The 19329-nt window shown below is 41.9% G+C and overlaps 1 protein-coding gene across 2 annotated transcripts in view; it reads right to left on the bottom strand.

The window, feature by feature from the left end:
* Window positions 1-2783: 2783 nt before the first annotated feature.
* The window catches only part of LOC139755423 (uncharacterized), a 24770-nt gene continuing 8224 nt past the window's right edge, over window positions 2784-19329 (bottom strand). For both annotated transcript variants that reach the window (XM_071673719.1, XM_071673720.1), the window contains exon 2: window positions 2784-4072. In XM_071673719.1, the coding sequence (XP_071529820.1) occupies window positions 3452-4072 (621 nt within the window). In that variant the 3' untranslated portion in view covers window positions 2784-3451. The remainder of the gene's footprint in view (window positions 4073-19329) is intronic.

Here is a 19329-nt window from a genome sequence, read left to right as displayed (position 1 = left end):
GATGAACAAAACAACGCAACTAGCACTCCACTTACGTCCAACCTCAAAAAATTCACCAGCTTTGCCAGGTAGTAACACCCAAGAAATCTTAGCGCTAAATATTCCTCGTTCCTGGGATGTTTAACCCCACTGACGGGGTCTAGTCCTGATCCCACGTAGGAGATTGTGGCGGTCAACAACAACCTTTGTAAGCCGATACCAGACATGAGAAGGGCTGTATTGTTTCATGAGACTTACTCAGTGATTCATTGTTCCCTTCCTGCCTGATCGAGGAGGAAGCTGGCAAAGTGGCGACCTACTGCACTTGCTAACTTGCAAAGATGAATGTCTTACATTGTTCTGATGTGGTGACTATTCCTGTGACCAATCCTGAGGGGAAGTATTTCTTTTTTTTTCGCGCTACCTCGCTAACGCGGGAGACAGCGACAAAGCAAAATAAGTAAATAAATGAATATTGTGGACATGAACGAATACCTCATCGCCAAGGAGCAGTCAGATGTCATCGTTGGTAGATTGATCAAAAAATTGATCTATGATGAGTGACACATAGAGCCTCCTTCATTAATCTCTGACGTTCTGAAAATCTAAACCACCAGAGGAAACTCCACCTGGCTATGTGAAATTCTTTATCAAGACCTTGTCTGTGTACCTAATGCCTCCATGCGTATTTTCTATGCCAAAAGCATAATAATGATGGAAACTCCTAGGCTTTTTTCGCCTCACGGTCTAGGTGGCGCTTCGTGTTAATAGTGGAGGCGACGATCCAGGTTCGTACCGAGGAGACGCTTCGGAACAAGTCTGGGAAAGAAGTTTACGCAATGTGGAAGAATATTTCATGTGATGAAACGAGGAAGATGGTGAAGGAGATTCGCCTGACTCCCCAAACCTAATGAATTCTATGCTTTATCAGTGATCATGATGACCATTCAAAACTGTTCGAATCGATGAACCATTTTCCACGACACCTGACGAACTTCCGGCCAAACTCAGACGAGACTGATTCAGACAGAATCCTCGGACAAAAGAAACAGACCCTGAAGCTGCCTCCTCTCGTCATCCCAAGAGACAGTGGAAGAGGGCGAGATAGAAATACTTAAAGTTCATATAGATACGATGTCGCAAGTCCACTCATTCCTGTGCTTACGGCTGAGGAATAGCAGCCTCTTCACCTGATCTTTCTCACTAGGTCAAAGCTAATGATTTCCTACGTCCATTGGCCGTTCACGTTCCCCGAGGAACTCGCCCAAGTCTAGAGAAAAAAAAGGAAAAAGGAAGATAAAGGTTAATGGAATTGTCTGGTCATATATAACTTCATAAACAAAAATAATCATCAGGAATCAGGGAATTATGGTATAAACAAGCTCGACTGTCGATGTTACTTGCAATACGACATTCGTCCAGATTACAGCCGTTGTAGGGGAGTAAGTATATCATGCAACCTGCGACCATTTCTTTTTTTATGAAAATAGTTTAATATTTAAGAGCAGATAACTGTGCCATTGTTTCACTGGACAGTTGCATACATCACTAAAACAGTTACATAAACACATACATCTATTTATCTTACCTTCTGAGGGATTGAATTGTAGATTGAATTCAGAAATGTCCAATTCATCGTCATTGTAGAGTAAGTGTACAGTGATATGAATAGTTCAAGGGGGAGGGGGAAGGGTTATCCCCCCCCCTCCTCCTCCCTCCTCGCCCCATCCAACTGGATGCGCCCCTGCCCAAGAGAGACCACCATCCACTTCCACTCTTCATGGCTGGGTTGATGAAATCGGTATGGGCCACCTGACTACGTAGGCAGGTCAGCTGAGCCACGCATGTGAGTTCAGACGACCACAGGTTACTGATGGAGGCAGTGGGCATGGTTGCTGACCTGTTGGATTTGCTATGAATATCTATACTTTTGAGGATTTTAAACAATGTCCGCCGGTTCAATATTGATATGTCCTGCATTTATCATAAATCTCAGATGCTCTTTTTCGTTACAGGAATGCATAGTCCACCCATCCTTTTCTTACGTTTATATGGGGTTAATACTCTCGAAGGTTTAAGATATTTGTAACGATCGACCTTTCCTTGAATCCCTATTGTCGCTCACGTAGAGAACCTCTACTGTGCTACCTGAATACCCTCTCACCCTCTCTAGTGTTTTACAGGCCATGGTCGTAAATGAGACTGGTCTATAGTTGAGCAGAATCTCGATCCCCTTTCTCTGAGGTTACATACGGCATTTGCCTTCTTCCTCTTTCTCAGCACTGTAGCTTCCCCCCCCCCCCCCCCCCCCCCCCCCCCACCACCACCACCACCACCACCACCACCACCACCAACGTATTGACCAATATCTTAAGCTGCAAGTCAAGTATATCTGTACACATCTCTAGCACCCATAGAGAAATTTCATCAGGACGAAGGGGACCTTCTATGGGTCAAGACCTTTTAGTAATCTTTTTAAATCTTTCCTAGCCCTTTCAATGCATTCCTACACCCCTTTCTCATTCCATGTCAGTGTTGTTGGGGCTATAGAGTCTTCCACGGTAACTAAATACTTTTAAGATTGTCATCCAGCACCTTTGCTATCTTTACTTGTCATCCTCTGACGTCTTGCACTGTGATTCCCTTTGCCTTATTAGCTGCTCCTCAACAGACAATTTCACTTCTCAACCTTCACTATCAACTTCTGCTTGAGCGTTTGTGTGTTCGCTTATACCATCAGGGTGAGAGGTTAGTCATCATGGTTCCCTACAGTAAAGGTTATAAGAGGCAGTAAAACAATCACATACAAATTGGTATAATGTATTCTTCGAGATAGTGTTGTCAATACACGAGCTTAACAAACATATTCCAACTTTACACAACATACTTAAAGTTTACCTATACAGACTTAAAGCTCATCCAACACAGAGTTTACTCAACGTGCACATCTTACACACTTAAAAGTTTACCTCACACACGTTTACACAGGGTATGTATGTATGCAGTGGGAACACTGGGTCCTCGTTACAGGTACACATTGGACTGGTTTTGTCGCAGTTCTTCATCGAATTTTGATTCACATTATCGTAATATTTTGGCAATTAATCATTCTCAGGCTGACCGTGTGGCAACTGAATGAACAAAAGGAATCCTTTCACTTAAGCTTCACCTGCGAAATTTATAGATCGTGGAGGCATGAAGCTGCATGTGATCACGTTTCAAACCAGAGGGGTTGAAGTCACTAACAATTGTGGTTAGTTGCAAAGGATGTTAGGGAAGCGGCGGGAAACCTTTTATGACATTATGTATCTTGGAGAATGAAGAAGTCTCAACGCCCCCAGAGGTGTAGTAGTAACAAGGGATGGGAAGGACACATCAAAATCCTTCGTTAGAGTTAGGACACCGGCTGGAGTAGGATGAGGAGGGGAAAAGAGAGATCCTGGTCATAAGTCAGGATCGCTTAATTGTTGTTTTAGGCGCTTGGGGGACGCAGGTAGAGGGACGGGGCATCTTCCTCAAAGCGGCTGGTGTCGGTAGGGAGGTACTCACTGTAGGAGCTGGTTGGTGGGGGGATGCGGGCCATCGCCACCAGAGAAGCAAGCACTTCAGTGCTGGTTGTGGTGACAGGGGCATCGCTGGGAGCGGCTGGGGGTTTGAGGGACTCCTCTGGCGCATCCTCATACGAAAGGTATGACGACTTCTGCTGTTCCGTGGCAGTAGGGGCTGAGAGAGGAGGTGGGACCATATCGATGACACCAGCGACGGCGTAACCGCTGTAGGAATCTAAGAGCGGGGGAGTAAGAGGCACGCTTCCCTGAGACGCCTCTGGTACTACGGCGTAGCCGGATGGTTCAGGTGGGAGGAGAGGAACCTGTGGCTGCTGCTCGAAGAAGGTGGCGTACGAGGAGGGTGCCGTGAGGGTCTGAAAATAAGGGTCACCTGCAGGTACGACAACGTCTTTGCCCGGCTTGATGCTATAGCCAGAGTAGCTGCTCTTCTTTCCGTCCAAGGTGGCGTCGAACTTCTTAGGGAAGGAGTTCGTGGTCTTCCTTGGCAGTCCATTTACCACCACCGCCGCCATCACGAGAACCACCTGTCGAGAAGGTACGCGTTTGATAAGACAGAGTTACAGTACAAGAATAGGAGGACATACCACCTTTACCACAGCCTAGACCACTGTGCCTCCATCGACTAACAAAATAAAAGGAATTATCAAAAGATAAGTAAAAGATACTCATACATTCTAATGATACAGAAGAGATGGATTAACAAATATTTAGAAATATAGAGTGTTATACTCTATAAAACATCGAGAGAGAACTCTTTCCTTCGCTGCTCTTGCTAAGCTACACAAGTGCAAGTGGCGGGTTCTGAATAGTTGGAGAGATTGTGAATGAGGGCACTATGCATGGCAGACCCGTCGCATGACACGAACTCAAGGCCAGGTGAGCGTTCACCCACCTACGGCAAAGATGTTAGGGAGAGGAGTTTACAGGAACGAGAGAGGGAGACCATGGCCGGGAAGAATATATGGAGGAATGTCTGTTCGGTACATGCTCGTTGCGGAGTGTGTGTGTGAGAAGGATGTAAGTGGAGGGAAAAATATGATAAAGGCAGATAATAGGATATTCTCTATCATGTGACCTGAAATATGCGTAGATGGTAATACAGACACACGGGCAACATACGCTTACTGACATATACAAAACCACAGAATCGGGCGAGAAAATCGAACTCTTGTTTTGGTATGAGAAACACAAGGAACATGACTTTAAGGGGCTGTGCAGGTGTGTGGCTGAGTGTGAACGTTCTCTACTATCGTATAACTTCTTAGATTCATGTATGCTCTCTGCATTGACCATGTCCTCAGTCATTCTCTTTCATCCATCCACTACTCTTTACCATGAAAGTGTCTCTTTGCACCATCTTGACAAGGTTCTTGCTTATTTTCAAGTTATGTCCTCTAGCTGTGTGTCATATAATCTTTTATGGCAACACGCAGTCAGGTGGCTAGAACTGGTGTTTGTTGGAGTGGAAGGCAACGACTCTGAACATCAAATGGCACCTAAAGGTTCGGTAATACATACATATGAATTCGCGTCATCTTCCTCTCTGTTTATCTCTACTGTCTCTAACCTACTTAAGAAACGACCCATCACTCTCTACCTCACAGGACACTTCGTAAGTCCTGTTCACCCCATTTGCTGAAATATTTGATAATGCTCTCGTTCCAGACGACTTGTGGCAAGAAACCTTCGAAGAAGACGCCAAGATACGAAGTGACCAGAGGGTCTTCACGTCAGAGAGGACCGCTCTGAGGTAAGTATTTGGTTGCATGAATGTCATCGTGATTGGGAAAACCCTGAGTGAGTTGTCTGAGGATTTTCGAGCCAGACGAAACTGCTCATTGAACATTTTCCAATCTGTTTACCTTCATGTTACTCTCCTCTACTGTGGAGTGAAGGGAGATTACGGGAACTATCCTGTAAACCTGTCCATCTATCTTTATCTGTCTGTCCTCTTTCTCCATATATCTTAATATCTATTCATCTCTCGATCTAACGAACGAATGATCCGTCTGTTCGTTTATCTGACCTTATGCGGTGGTGAGGGCTATGTACGTCTTGCCTCACAGCAAAGTCCAGCAGTCATAGATACTTTCTTCCTCCATCTAACTCTCTCTTTACCTTTCCCTTCTTGCCTCACTCTGACCATACACTCCCGCCTCCTCGCCCGGACCGACCACCGAGCCAGGGAGCACACCACAAGACCCACCTGGCCGGCCTGAACAGCTTCTCACCTGAGGCTGAGGTTTGGGTCAGCGGCGTCGGCTCCACAGGTCCCTACATCAACCCCTCTTGTGGACCTGATCATCTACCTGCGTCTATACCAGAGTTTGGGGATGTACCTGCCCTCCATATATATATATATATATATATATATATATATATATATATATATATATATATATATATATATATATATATATATATATATATATATATATATATATATATATATATATATATATATATATATATATATATATATATATATATATATATATATATATATATATATATATATATATATATATATATATATATATATATATATATATATATATATATATATATATATATATATATATATATATATATATATATATATATATATGTATATATATATATATATATATATATATATATATATATATATATATATATATATATATATATATATATATATGTATATATATATATATATATATGTATATTTCTGATGATGATGTGATTATTACACGAAAATGCACTTGGAAACTTGTGTTTCATTTCCCCCTGGATTCATAAAAAAATATATATGCGTATATCGTATCATGCGTACATGTTTGATGTTTATTTACAACTCACGTAATACAAGCCTTGGCAATGATGTCAGAACCATTCTGCAAACTTACGTGGTTGACTGTGTCAAGGGGAAAACAATAAAACCTTTAAGAGAGAAATAAGTATTGTGATAAGGCAAGCCACGAACACCACCAGGAGAAGCCACAGTCATGGTCAAGACAGCACATCACACATCACGACCCGCCATGGAACAAGCCGATTGCCACTCGTGTGATTCACTCGTTTGTTTTGGGTCATCGGCCTTCACTAGTTTCTTCCGTTGGACCGGGAGCCCTAGTGATCAGTCTCAATGACTGTGTTCTTAATGGTCATTACGTCCATGAAAATAAGTGATAACTGGCTGCTTATACAGACCAACACACAAGCAACTTTCACCCGTCCTTGTGGGTGTTGGGTGATTACGATGCTATACTTGTTAATCAAGACCTTTTGAAGAACTGGTCGACCACGGGGTGCTAAAAGATCATGAAACATTGTACAATAAATCAATATATATATATATATATATATATATATATATATATATATATATATTTTTTTTTTTTTTTTTTTTCTTTTTTCCGCTGTCTCCCGCGTTTGCGAGGTAGCGCAAGGAAACAGACGAAAGAAATGGCCCAACCCACCCCCATACACATGTATATACATACGTCCACACACGCAAATATACCTACAAATATACCTACACAGCTTTCCATGGTTTACCCCAGACGCTTCACATGCCTTGATTCAATCCACTGACAGCACGTCAACCCCGGTATACCACATCGCTCCAATTCACTCTATTCCTTGCCCTCCTTTCACCCTCCTGCATGTTCAGGCCCCGATCACACAAAATCTTTTTCACTCCATCTTTCCACCTCCAAATTTGGTCTCCCACTTCTCCTCGTTCCCTCCACCTCCGACACATATATTCTCTTGGTCAATCTTTCCTCACTCATTCTCTCCATGTGCCCGAACCATTTCAAAACACCCTCTTCTGCTCTCTCAACCACCCTCTTTTTATTTCCACACATCTCTCTTACCCTTACGTTACTTACTCGATCAAACCACCTCACACCACACACTGTCCTTAAACATCTCATCTCCAGCACATCCATCCTCCTGCGCACAACTCTATCCATAGCCCACGCCTCGCAACCATACAACATTGTTGGAACCACTATTCCTTCAAACATACCCATTTTTGCTTTCCGAGATAATGTTCTCGACTTCCACACATTCTTCAAGGCTCCCAGAATTTTCGCCCCCTCCCCCACCCTATGATCCACTTCCGCTTCCATGGTTCCATCCGCTGCCAGATCCACTCCCAGATATCTAAAACACTTCACTTCCTCCAGTTTTTCTCCATTCAAACTCACCTCCCAAATGACTTGACCCTCAACCCTACTGTACCTAATAACCTTGCTCTTATTCACATTTACTCTTAACTTTCTTCTTTCACACACTTTACCAAACTCAGTCACCAGCTTCTGCAGTTTCTCACATGAATCAGCCACCAGCGCTGTATCATCCGCGAACAACAACTGACTCATTTCCCAAGCTCTCTCATCCCCAACAGACTTCATACTTGCCCCTCTTTCCAAAACTCTTGCATTCACCTCCCTAACAACCCCATCCATAAACAAATTAAACAACCATGGAGACATCACACACCCCTGCCGCAAACCTACATTAACTGAGAACCAATCACTTTCCTCTCTTCCTACACGTACACATGCCTTACATCCTCGATAAAAACTTTTCACTGCTTCTAACAACTTGCCTCCCACACCATATATTCTTAATACCTTCCACAGAGCATCTCTATCAACTCTATCATATATATATATATATATATATATATATATATATATATATATATATATATATATATATATATATATATATATATATATATATTTTTCTAATTTTCCAAAAGAGGAAACAGAGAAGGGGGCCAGGTGAGGATTTTCCGTCTAAGACCCAGTCCTCTGTTCTTAACGCTACCTCGCAAACGCGGGAAATGGCGAATCGTATGAAAAAAAAAAAAAAAAAAATATATATATATATATATATATCTTGGACAATCACATGTTTACCAAATGGCGTCCTAGCTTCGTCTCTTCGATGTATATCAACTGACCTATATTTCTCTCTTGTCTCCCCCGATGATGTGATTATTATACGAAAGTGTACTTTGGAACTTATCGTGTTTCATTTTCTCCGTGGACTCATAGGAAAGTGTGGTATCTGGGACCCATCCACATACACACAGTTGTATATATATATATATATATATATATATATATATATATATATATATATATATATATATATATATATATATACCTGTATATAGATAGCTGTTCACTGGTCCCTTAGCAATAATGCGAATCTCTCCAAAATACATTGCGAAACGAGGCACCAAATCACCTCCGTCATACACAATCAATCGTGTTCGTAGGAAATGTTTTTGTCATAATCGAATTTCTACATAGTCGAGGCTGCAGCATAGAATAGGTAGGCCATAATCATCTTCTTGTGCGACCCAAGATTTTGTGAACTTATAATCTCTCAGGAAATCTGACGAGAAACGTTTTGATTTTACAGTTCCCTTGGCGTCAGAGGACGTCAGATTGCCTTAACAAAGACATAAGTGTTTTCTTACCTCTCTCTCTCTCTCTCTCTCTCTCTCTCTCTCTCTCTCTCTCTCTCTCTCTCTCTCTCTCTCTCTCTCTCTCTCAAAACAATCATTACTCTCGCAACATTTTGGAGTCGATTCGTCTTTTTGTTATGAATTTGTGTCTTTTATCCTTCAAATGGTCACAATTCTTTTTCTTTTCATCAGTTTCCCCTAATTAATATATTTTCACACTGCATCTCTCCACCTTGATGTCGCCTGTCTTTTAAATTTCATACGATGGTTTAAGAAATTATCTTTCTTACGTAAAGGTAGATAAATCTATCAGGGAAATAAGTGATCCCCCTAGAGAATCATGAAAGTGAATAGCCACTCATAGAAAACGAGTGATAGCGACTGAGTTACTTAAAATACGATTTGTTCAGCGTGAACCAAACCCGTCCCTTTCACTGTACATGTATATACGCAGTTCATTGCCTTCATCAAACTCTATAGTTATCTTGAGACACCCTTCCACGACCAGTAATTACCAGAACCATCGAATTTGTCGTTAACCTTGTGTTGAGTGGCTTCGGGAGCAGACACGTGTGTGTGTGTGTGTGTGTGTGTGTGTGTGTGTGATTACGTATTTGCACCGTAGTGCGAGGGAGTTTCACACTCGTGGGGACCCTGGTCTCGTGCGGCTGGCGGTGGTGGAGGTGATGAGAGGGAAAAAGGACTCTGTAAGATCCAAGCGCAGCGCTGTCGTCAGCTGGCCAGGTCCCAGGGAGATGTGAGGGATGGGTTTGTTGAGTGGCGAGGGAAAGTGTGGTATCTGGGACCCATCCACATACACACAGTTGTATATATACATATATATATATATATATATATATATATATATATATATATATATATATATATATATATATATATATATATATATATATATATACCAATGTGTTTACGTGCAAACAGAGATAGATAGAGAGAGAGAGAGAGAGAGAGAGAGAGAGAGAGAGAGAGAGAGAGAGAGAGAGAGAGAGAGAGAGAGAGAGAGAGAGAGAGAGAGAGAGAGAGAGAGAGAGAGAGAGAGAGAGAGAGAGAGAGAGAGAGAGAGAGAGAGTATAGGAAGACTGTTATGGTCACTTTGAGTCTAGTGTCCAACATCCACAGGGTACAACTTATGTAACCCACCGGGTACAACCCATGTAACCCACCAGGTATAACCCATGTAAACCACCAGGTACAACCCATGTAAGCCACCTGGTACAACCCATGTAACCCACCTGGTACAACCCATGTAACCCACCTGGTACAACCCATGTAACCCACCTGGTACAACCCATGTAAACCACCAGGTACAACCCATGTAAACCACCAGGTACAACCCATGTAAACCACCAGGTACAACCCATGCAAGCCACATCTCTAAGCACGACATGAGATGCGAGAGAATTGATGCCCGACATTCATAGACTGTTGGCTAGAAACGTGGATGGATGTAGTAACATTTGGCAGGACTGGAGGACCGAGATTCGACGCAGCTTCACTACACTGTGTCAAGGATTATGGCAAAAGTTGCTGGTGTTTTAAGAGCGTCGTATGTGACGAGGGAGTCAACATGATGTTGGTATTGTTAGCCACGCGACTCACGTGCCCTCGTGCGCGAGTCATGTGACCTCAAATTGTTTGTGACAGTCATTCTAAGGACCTTCATCGATAAGGTACATTGACCCCGGGTCACAGGCTTTCATTTCCTTGGATATTATAGATTCTGTGTGACCTCTCATGGCTTGGATCTTTGATAGTCCCTCTGTGAACTCTCATGACCTGATTTTTATATAGTTAGGCCTCCTATCACCTCTAAATGGCCTGGTTTTTCACATCTACGGAGACTAGATCCTTCTAGAAGTGGTTCCACCTCGAACCAATAGTCCCATGAGACAAGAGCGACGAGGATGAACAGAGAGGGCAAGGGGCACGTGTCGTCACTACACTGTTGACGAGGAATGAGGCAGGTTCACGTCTGGTGATGCTTAGGAAACTGTTTCTCTTATCTCTACCTTGATCTACACTGTCATCCCCTCACCTGATGCTCAGGATAGTGCACTCATCTACACTCAGGTCAACAGTGTAATCCTATCAACCGATACTGAGGATAGAGTCTCACCTACACCCTGATCTACACTGTTATCCCTCATCTGATCCCGAGGACAGTCTCCACCTCACACCCTGACCTACACTGTCAACCCATCACCTGATCTACACTGTCAACCCATCACCTGACCTACACTCTCAACCCATCATCTGATCTACACTGTCATCCCATCACCTGACCTACACTGTCATCCCATCACCTGAGCTACACTGTCATCCCATCACCTGACCTACACTGTCATCCCATCACCTGACCTACACTGTCAACCCATCACCTGACCTACACTCTCAACCCATCACCTGATCTACACTGTCAACCCATCACCTGACCTACACTGTCATCCCATCACCTGACCTACACTGTCATCCCATCACCTGACCTACACTGTCATCCCATCACCTGAGCTACACTGTCAACCCATCACCTGACCTACACTGTCATCCCATCACCTGACCTACACTCTCAACCCATCACCTGCTCTACACTGTCAACCCATCACCTGACCTACACTGTCAACCCATCACCTGACCTACACTGTCATCCCATCACCTGAGCTACACTGTCATCCCATCACCTGAGCTACACTGTCATCCCATCACCTGAGCTACACTGTCATCCCATCACCTGAGCTACACTGTCATCCCATCACCTGACCTACACTGTCATCCCATCACCTGACCTGCACTATCATCCTCTACGTACTGTAACCATTGAAGGTGTAGCTGCCGTCAAGCCATTCCGGCCCTGAAGCAGACAGCCTCGTCTTCAAGGTAACTTGGTGGTCAAGCGTTTACTACCTCTCGGATATCTCCTGCTATGTTAGCAACTATTGCTTGAACTTTGCTTTGCTCTCATCACAACCAGATCTGAGCAGGTAGACGAGGTTCACAAAGGGGGGAATGGCCCAGTTGGGTTCGAATCCAGTTCCTGGACCCCGGGAGGGAAATGCCTGTTAGATACGAAGTTTTTCAGACCTTGACCAGAAAAAGTTGACTCACACTACCCCTGATGAGCGCCCGCTAGGAAGTAAACGCCCACAGGAATTCATCGTGAAGAACAGAGGAATCAGTTACGTGTTCTCCAGGTTTACGTTCAACCCAGGAGGCGAGGCTATGCTAACTAAAGCTTTACCAGGACCTCCACATCACTGCCATGTAAACAATATAGGAATGGATCTTGTACCCTAATAGATAGATATGTAAATAGATGTGAATAGATACATAACTACATACTGTGATTATATATATATATATATATATATATATATATATATATATATATATATATATATATATATATATATATATATATATATATATATATATATATATATATATATATAAGGAGAAGTGGGAGACCAAATTGGAGGTGGAAAGATGGAGTGAAAAAGATTTTGTGTGATCGGGGCCTGAACATGCAGGAGGGTGAAAGGAGGGCAAGGAATAGAGTGAATTAGATCGATGTGGTATACCGGGGTTGACGTGCTGTCAGTGGATTGAATCAGGGCATGTGAAGCGTCTGGGCTAAACCATGGAAAGTTGTGTGGTGCCTGGATGTGGAGGGGGAGCTGTGGTTTTCGGGCATTATTGCATGGCAGCTGGAGACTGAGTGTGAATGAATGGGGCCTATGTTGTCTTTTCCTAGTGCTACCTCGCACACATGAGGGGGAAGGGGGATGGTATTCCATGTGTGGCGAGGTGTCGATGGGAGTGAATAAAGGCAGACAGTGTGAATTGTGTGCATGGGTATATATGTATGTGTCTGTGTGTGTATATATATGTGTACATTGAGATGTATAGGTATGTATATTTGCGTGTGTTGACGTGTATCTATATACATTGTTTATGGGGGTGAGTTGGGCCACTTCTTTCGTCTCTTTCCTTGCGCTACCTCGCAAACGCGGGAGACAGCGACAAAGCAAAATATATATATATATATATATATATATATATATATATATATATATATATATATATATATATATATATATATATATATATATATATATATATATATGTAAGTAGGAGAGATGGCCAGAGAGCGTTATTGGATTATGTGTTAATTGACAGGCGCGCGAAAGAGAGACTTTTGGATGTTAATGTGCTGAGAGGTGCAACTGGAGGGATGTCTGATCATTATCTCGTGGAGGCTAAGGTGAAAATTTGTATGGGTTTTCAGAAAAGAAGAGTGAATGTTGGGGTGAAGAGGGTGGTGAGAGTAAGTGAGCTTGGGAAGGAGACTTGTGTGAGGAAGTACCAGGAGAGACTGAGTACAGAATGGAAAAAGGTGAGAACAATGGAAGCAAGGGGAATGGGGGAGGAATGGGATGTATTTAGGGAAACAGTGACGGATTGCGCAAAAGATGCTTGTGGCATGAGAAGAGTGGGAGGTGGGTTGATTAGAAAGGGTAGTGAGTGGTGTGATGAAGAAGTAAGATTATTAGTGAAAAAGAAGAGAGAGGCATTTGGACGATTTTTGCAGGGAAAAAATGCAATTGAGTGGGAGATGTATAAAAGAAAGAGACAGGAGGTCAAGAGAAAGGTGCAAGAGGTGAAAAAGAGGGCAAATGTGAGTTGGGGTGAGAGAGTACGTTAAATTTTAGGGAGAATAAAAAGATGTTCTGGAAGGAGGTAAATAAAGTGCGTAAGACAAGGGAGCAAATGGGAACTTCAATGAAGGGCGCAAATGGGGAGGTGATAACAAGTAGTGGTGATGTGAGAAAGAGATGGAGCGTGTATTTTGAAGGTTTGTTGAATGTGTTTGATGATAGAGTGGCAGATATAGCGTGTTTTGGTCGAGGTGGTGTGCAAAGTGAGAGGGTTAGGGAAAATGATTTGGTAAACAGAGAAGAGGTAGTAAAAGCTTTGCGGAAGATGAAAGCCGGCAAGGCAGCAGGTTTGGATACACATATACATGTGTATGGGGGTGGGTTGGGCCATTTCTTTCGTCTGTTTCCTTGCGCTACCTCGCAAACGCGGGAGACAGCGACAAAGCAAAAAAAAGAAAAAGAAAAAAAAAAAAAATATATATATATATATATATATATATATATATATATATATATATATATATATATATATAAATATATATATATATATATATATATATATATATATATATATATATATATATATATATATATATATATATATATATATATATATATATATATATATATATATACTCCCAGTTATTCTCGCTCTTTTCCTGCAGGTATCATCTCCATTATCTGTTACAACTAATTATTCACTTTCCTCATTCCACCACTCACTACCCTTTCTCAAACGTCCACATCCCGCCTTCTGTATACCACACACTTCAGCCTCACATGCAAACACTTCTTCCCGAAACACTACACTTTTTTCGCACTCTCCTCGTTTCATTTACTATCGTATCATGTCAATTATCACTCAATCTTCTCTCGTATCCCTGAGCTCAGGCCACTTTTCCAAATTCATTTACTTTCATCATTTCCCTTACATTCATTTCAATTCTTTTTTCCTTCAACACATACTTAACTCTCAGTCTCGCCTCCGCCAAGTAATGATCAGACATTCCATCAGCCGTTTCTTTCAGGACGTTCACATCCAACAACCTCTCCTTTGCAGATCTGTCACTTAGAGCATAATTCAATAAAGTCCATGATATCCCATCCCTACATTATCCTGACCATCATTATACTCTTTTGGTTCCAAAGTCAACAAGCTTCTCCATTTCTGACTCACATCAGAGACCCAAAGCTCCTCTAATTATACTCAAAACTGCCACATTAGCCACCCTCACATTCAGACATGTCAACACTACATTTTCCTCCCTCGGGTCAACACTGTCAGAACACTCACTCAGCTCCTCCTATAACGCATTCTTTTTCTCCTCACTCCTCCTACTTCTGTTATCACGTACATCACTAATAGTGGGATGATCACCAGGCCCATCACCACGATTACCATCCACCTCTCGCAGTCTGTTCACAACCTGACCCACAATAAGCTTGAACTCGCTTCCTTAAAAGCGGTTCCTCAGCAACAGCCCCAAAACTCATCTCTCGTCAGAAGAGCCACTTTTTCTTTCGCTCTTGTCCCTTCACTTATCCTGGACTTTCCCCCCAGGAACATTCTGAACCACACTACCTTCTCTTCCTCATCCCCTCATTCTTTCAGCTTTCACACGATCAGAACGTGTGTCCAGGTTCCTGTTATCAAACATAGCAATTATCTCTCCCGTATTTCATACTGTGTTACAACCAAGCACGTTCACATGTACACCTTACGGCCTGAGCCTTCGAAGTCAAATCCTCGAATGATTTCTTCCTCTGCTCCTAGTTTTAGGAGATAACGCGACACGGAGACTACGTGGGCAGTAATCTTGTGCCTTTATCCTCAGGGACACGAGACGTGGTCCGGGAGAGTCGTGATTGGGAGGGTGATGTCATGCACAGAGCAGCTGACCAGGCAGGACCAGTGTCGTGTGTGTAGAGGGAGAATGTTCACTTAGGAAATGTGTTAGGGAATTACTTATATATATATATATATATATATATATATATATATATATATATATATATATATATATATATATATATATACATATATATATATATATATATATATATATATATATATATATATATATATATATATATATATATATATATATATATATATTGGAAAGGATCACAATTTTGCGCGTGATCAAGATATTCCTATGGCGTCCTAGCTTCGTCTCTTCGATGTATAACGACTGACTGTTATATTTCTTTCTTGTGTCTTCCCTTCGGACTGCTACTACGTATGCTAAGATACACCATGATCACATCATCATCAACACGTCCACTCCACGTCAGGTAGATCCACGCACCCATCTCCTCCAACCCTATACCCACTAGAATAACTAACACCTCTTCCCACCTCACCCGCTACGAACCTTCTCACCCCGCTCAGCGGGGCTATCCCACCCATAAACCTCCTTCCCGCCACACAAACCACCCAATACGCAATCACTCTCTCCAGCCACCCCTCATACACTCACCACTACAAGGGCCAGGAAACTGAACACTTGCTCCAAGATGATGTATCCTCCTCAGACGCAGTCGTCACGAGTATAGCCCCTTCGTGTACTTGTGTGCTCCTGACGGTACACACTAGAACGTACAAGACGTCTGTGTTGTGCTACTTAGGAGGGGGGTCATGCCTCAGGCCCAGGGACACCTGTGGCTTGGAAGGTATTCGAACCCAACCACATCCTCGAGTACCCAAACTCGCCACCGTTTCCCCCCCCCCCCCCCCCTTACAGACACACACACACACACACACACACACACATATATATATATATATATATATATATATATATATATATATATATATATATATATATATATATATATATATGTGTATATTGAGAGGGTGAAGGCATGTACTGAGCATCAGATTGGGGAAGGGCAGTGTGGTTTCAGAAGTGGTAGAGGATGTGTGGATCAGGTGTTTGCTTTGAGGAATGTATGTGAGAAATACTTAGGAAAGCAATGGATATGTATGTAGCATTAATGGATCTGGAGAAGGCATATGATAGAGTTGATAGAGGTGCTCTGTGGAAGGTATTAAAAATATATGATGTGGGAGGCAAGTTGTTAGAAGCAGTAAAAAGTTTTTATCGAGGATGTAAGGAATGCGTACGTGTAGGAAGAGAGGAAATTGATTGGTTCTCAGTGAATGTAGGTTTGCGGCAGGGGTGTGTGATGTCTCCATGGTTGTTTAATTTGTTTATGGATGGGGTTGTTTGGGAGGTGAGTGCAAGAGTTTTGGAAAGTGGGGCAAGTATGCAGTCTGTTGTGGATGAGAGAGCTTGGGAAGTGAGTCAGTTGTTTTTCGCTGATGATACAGCGCTGGTGACTGATTCATGTGAGAAAGATTGACAAAGAGGATATATGTGACAGAGGTGCAGGGAAGGAGGAGAAGTGGGACACCAAATTGGAGGTGAAAAGATGGAGTGAAAAAGCTTTTGAGTGATCGGGGCCTGAACATGCAGGAGGGTGAAAGGCGTGCAAGGAATAGAGTGAATTGGAACGATGTGGTATACCGGGGTAGACGTGCTGTCAATGGATTGAACCAGGGCATGTGAAGCGTCTGGGGTAAACCATGGAAAGTTCTGTGGGGCCTGGATGTGGAAAGGGAGCTGTGGTATTGGTGCATTATTACATGACAGCTGGAGACTGAGTGTGAACGAATGTGGCCTTTGTTGTCTTTTCCTAGCGCTACCTCGCACACATGAGGGGGGAGGGGGTTGTTATTTCATGTGTGGCGAGGTGGCGATGGGAATGAATAAAGGCAGACAGTATGAATTATGTACATGTGTATATATGTGTATGTCTGTGTGTGTATATATATGTGTACGTTGAGATGTATAGGTATGTATATTTGCGTGTGTAGACGTGTATGTATATACATGTGTATGTGGGTGGGTTGGGCCATTCTTTATATATATATAATATATATATATATATATATATATATATATATATATATATATATATATATATATATATATATATATATATTTATATATATATATTATCTCGGAAAGCAAAAATGGGTATGTTTGAAGGAATAGTGGTTCCAACAATGTTGTATGGTTGCGAGGCGTGGGCTATGGATAGAGTTGTGCGCAGGAGGGTGGATGTGCTGGAAATGAGATGTTTGAGGACAATGTGTGCTGTGAGGTGGTTTGATCGAGTAAGTAATGTAAGGGCAAGAGAGATGTGTGGAAATAAAAAGAGCGTGGTTGAGAGAGCAGAAGAGGGTGTTTTGAAATGGTTTGGGCACATGGAGAGAATGAGTGAGGAAAGATTGACCAAGAGGATATATGTGTCGGAGGTGGAGGGAACGAGAAGTGGGAGACCAAATTGGAGGTGGAAAGATGGAGTGAAAAAGATTTTGTGTGATCGGGGCCTGAACATGCAGGAGGGTGAAAGGCGGGCAAGGAATAGAGTGAATTGGATCGATGTGGTATACCGGGGTTGACGTGCTGTCAGTGGATTGAATCAGGGCATGTGAAGCGTCTGGGGTAAACCATGGAAAGCTGTGTGGGGCCTGGATGTGGAAAGGGACCTGTGGTTTCGGGCATTATTGCATGACAGCTAGAGACTGAGTGTGAACGAATGAGGCCTTTGTTGTCTTTTCCTAGCGCTACCCCGCACACATGAGGGGGGAGGGGGATGGTATTCCATGTGTGGCGAGGTGGCGATGGGAATGAATAAAGGCAGACAGTGTGAATTGTGTGCATGGGTATATATGTATGTGCCTGTGTGTATATATATATATGTGTACATTGAGATGTATAGGTATGTATATTTGCGTGTGTGGACGTGTGTGTATATACATGTGTATGGGGGTGGGTTGGGCCATTTCTTTCGTCTGTTTCCTTGCGCTACCTCGCAAACGCGGGAGACAGCGACAAAGAAAAATAAATAATAAATAATATATATATATATATATATATATATATATATATATATATATATATATATATATATATATATATATATATATATATATATATGTATATATATATATATATATATATATATATATATATATATATATATATATATATATATATATATATATATATATATATATATATATATATATATGTATATATATATATATATATATATATATATATATATATATATATATATATATATATATATATATATATATATATATATATATATATATATATATATATATATATAGGGTGGGGAGGGGGCGAAAGTTTTGGGAGCGTTGAATAATGTGTGGAAGTCGAAAACGTTATCTTGGAAAGCAAAAATGGGTATGTTTGAACGAATATTGGTTCCAACAATGATATATGTTTGCGAGGCGGGGGATATAGATGGAGTTGTGCGGAGGAGGGTGTATTTGCTGGAAATGAGATGTTTGAGGACAATATGTGGTGTGAGGTGTTTTGATCGAGTAAGTAATGAAAGGGTAAGAGAGATATGTGGTAATGAAAAGAGTGTGGTTGAGAGAGCAGAAGAGGGTGTTTTGAAATGGTTTTGTCACATGGAGAGAATGAGTGAGGAAAGATTGACAAAGAGGATATAATTGTCAGAGGTGGAGGGAACGAGGAGAAGTGGGAGACCAAATTGGAGGTGGAAAGATGGAGTGAAAAAGATTTTG

Source organism: Panulirus ornatus, chromosome 19 (assembly GCF_036320965.1).
Source record: "Panulirus ornatus isolate Po-2019 chromosome 19, ASM3632096v1, whole genome shotgun sequence".
NCBI lineage: Eukaryota > Metazoa > Arthropoda > Malacostraca > Decapoda > Palinuridae > Panulirus > Panulirus ornatus.
Note: the sequence above shows the minus strand (reverse complement) of the source record. Positions and strands in the feature narration are given on the sequence as shown.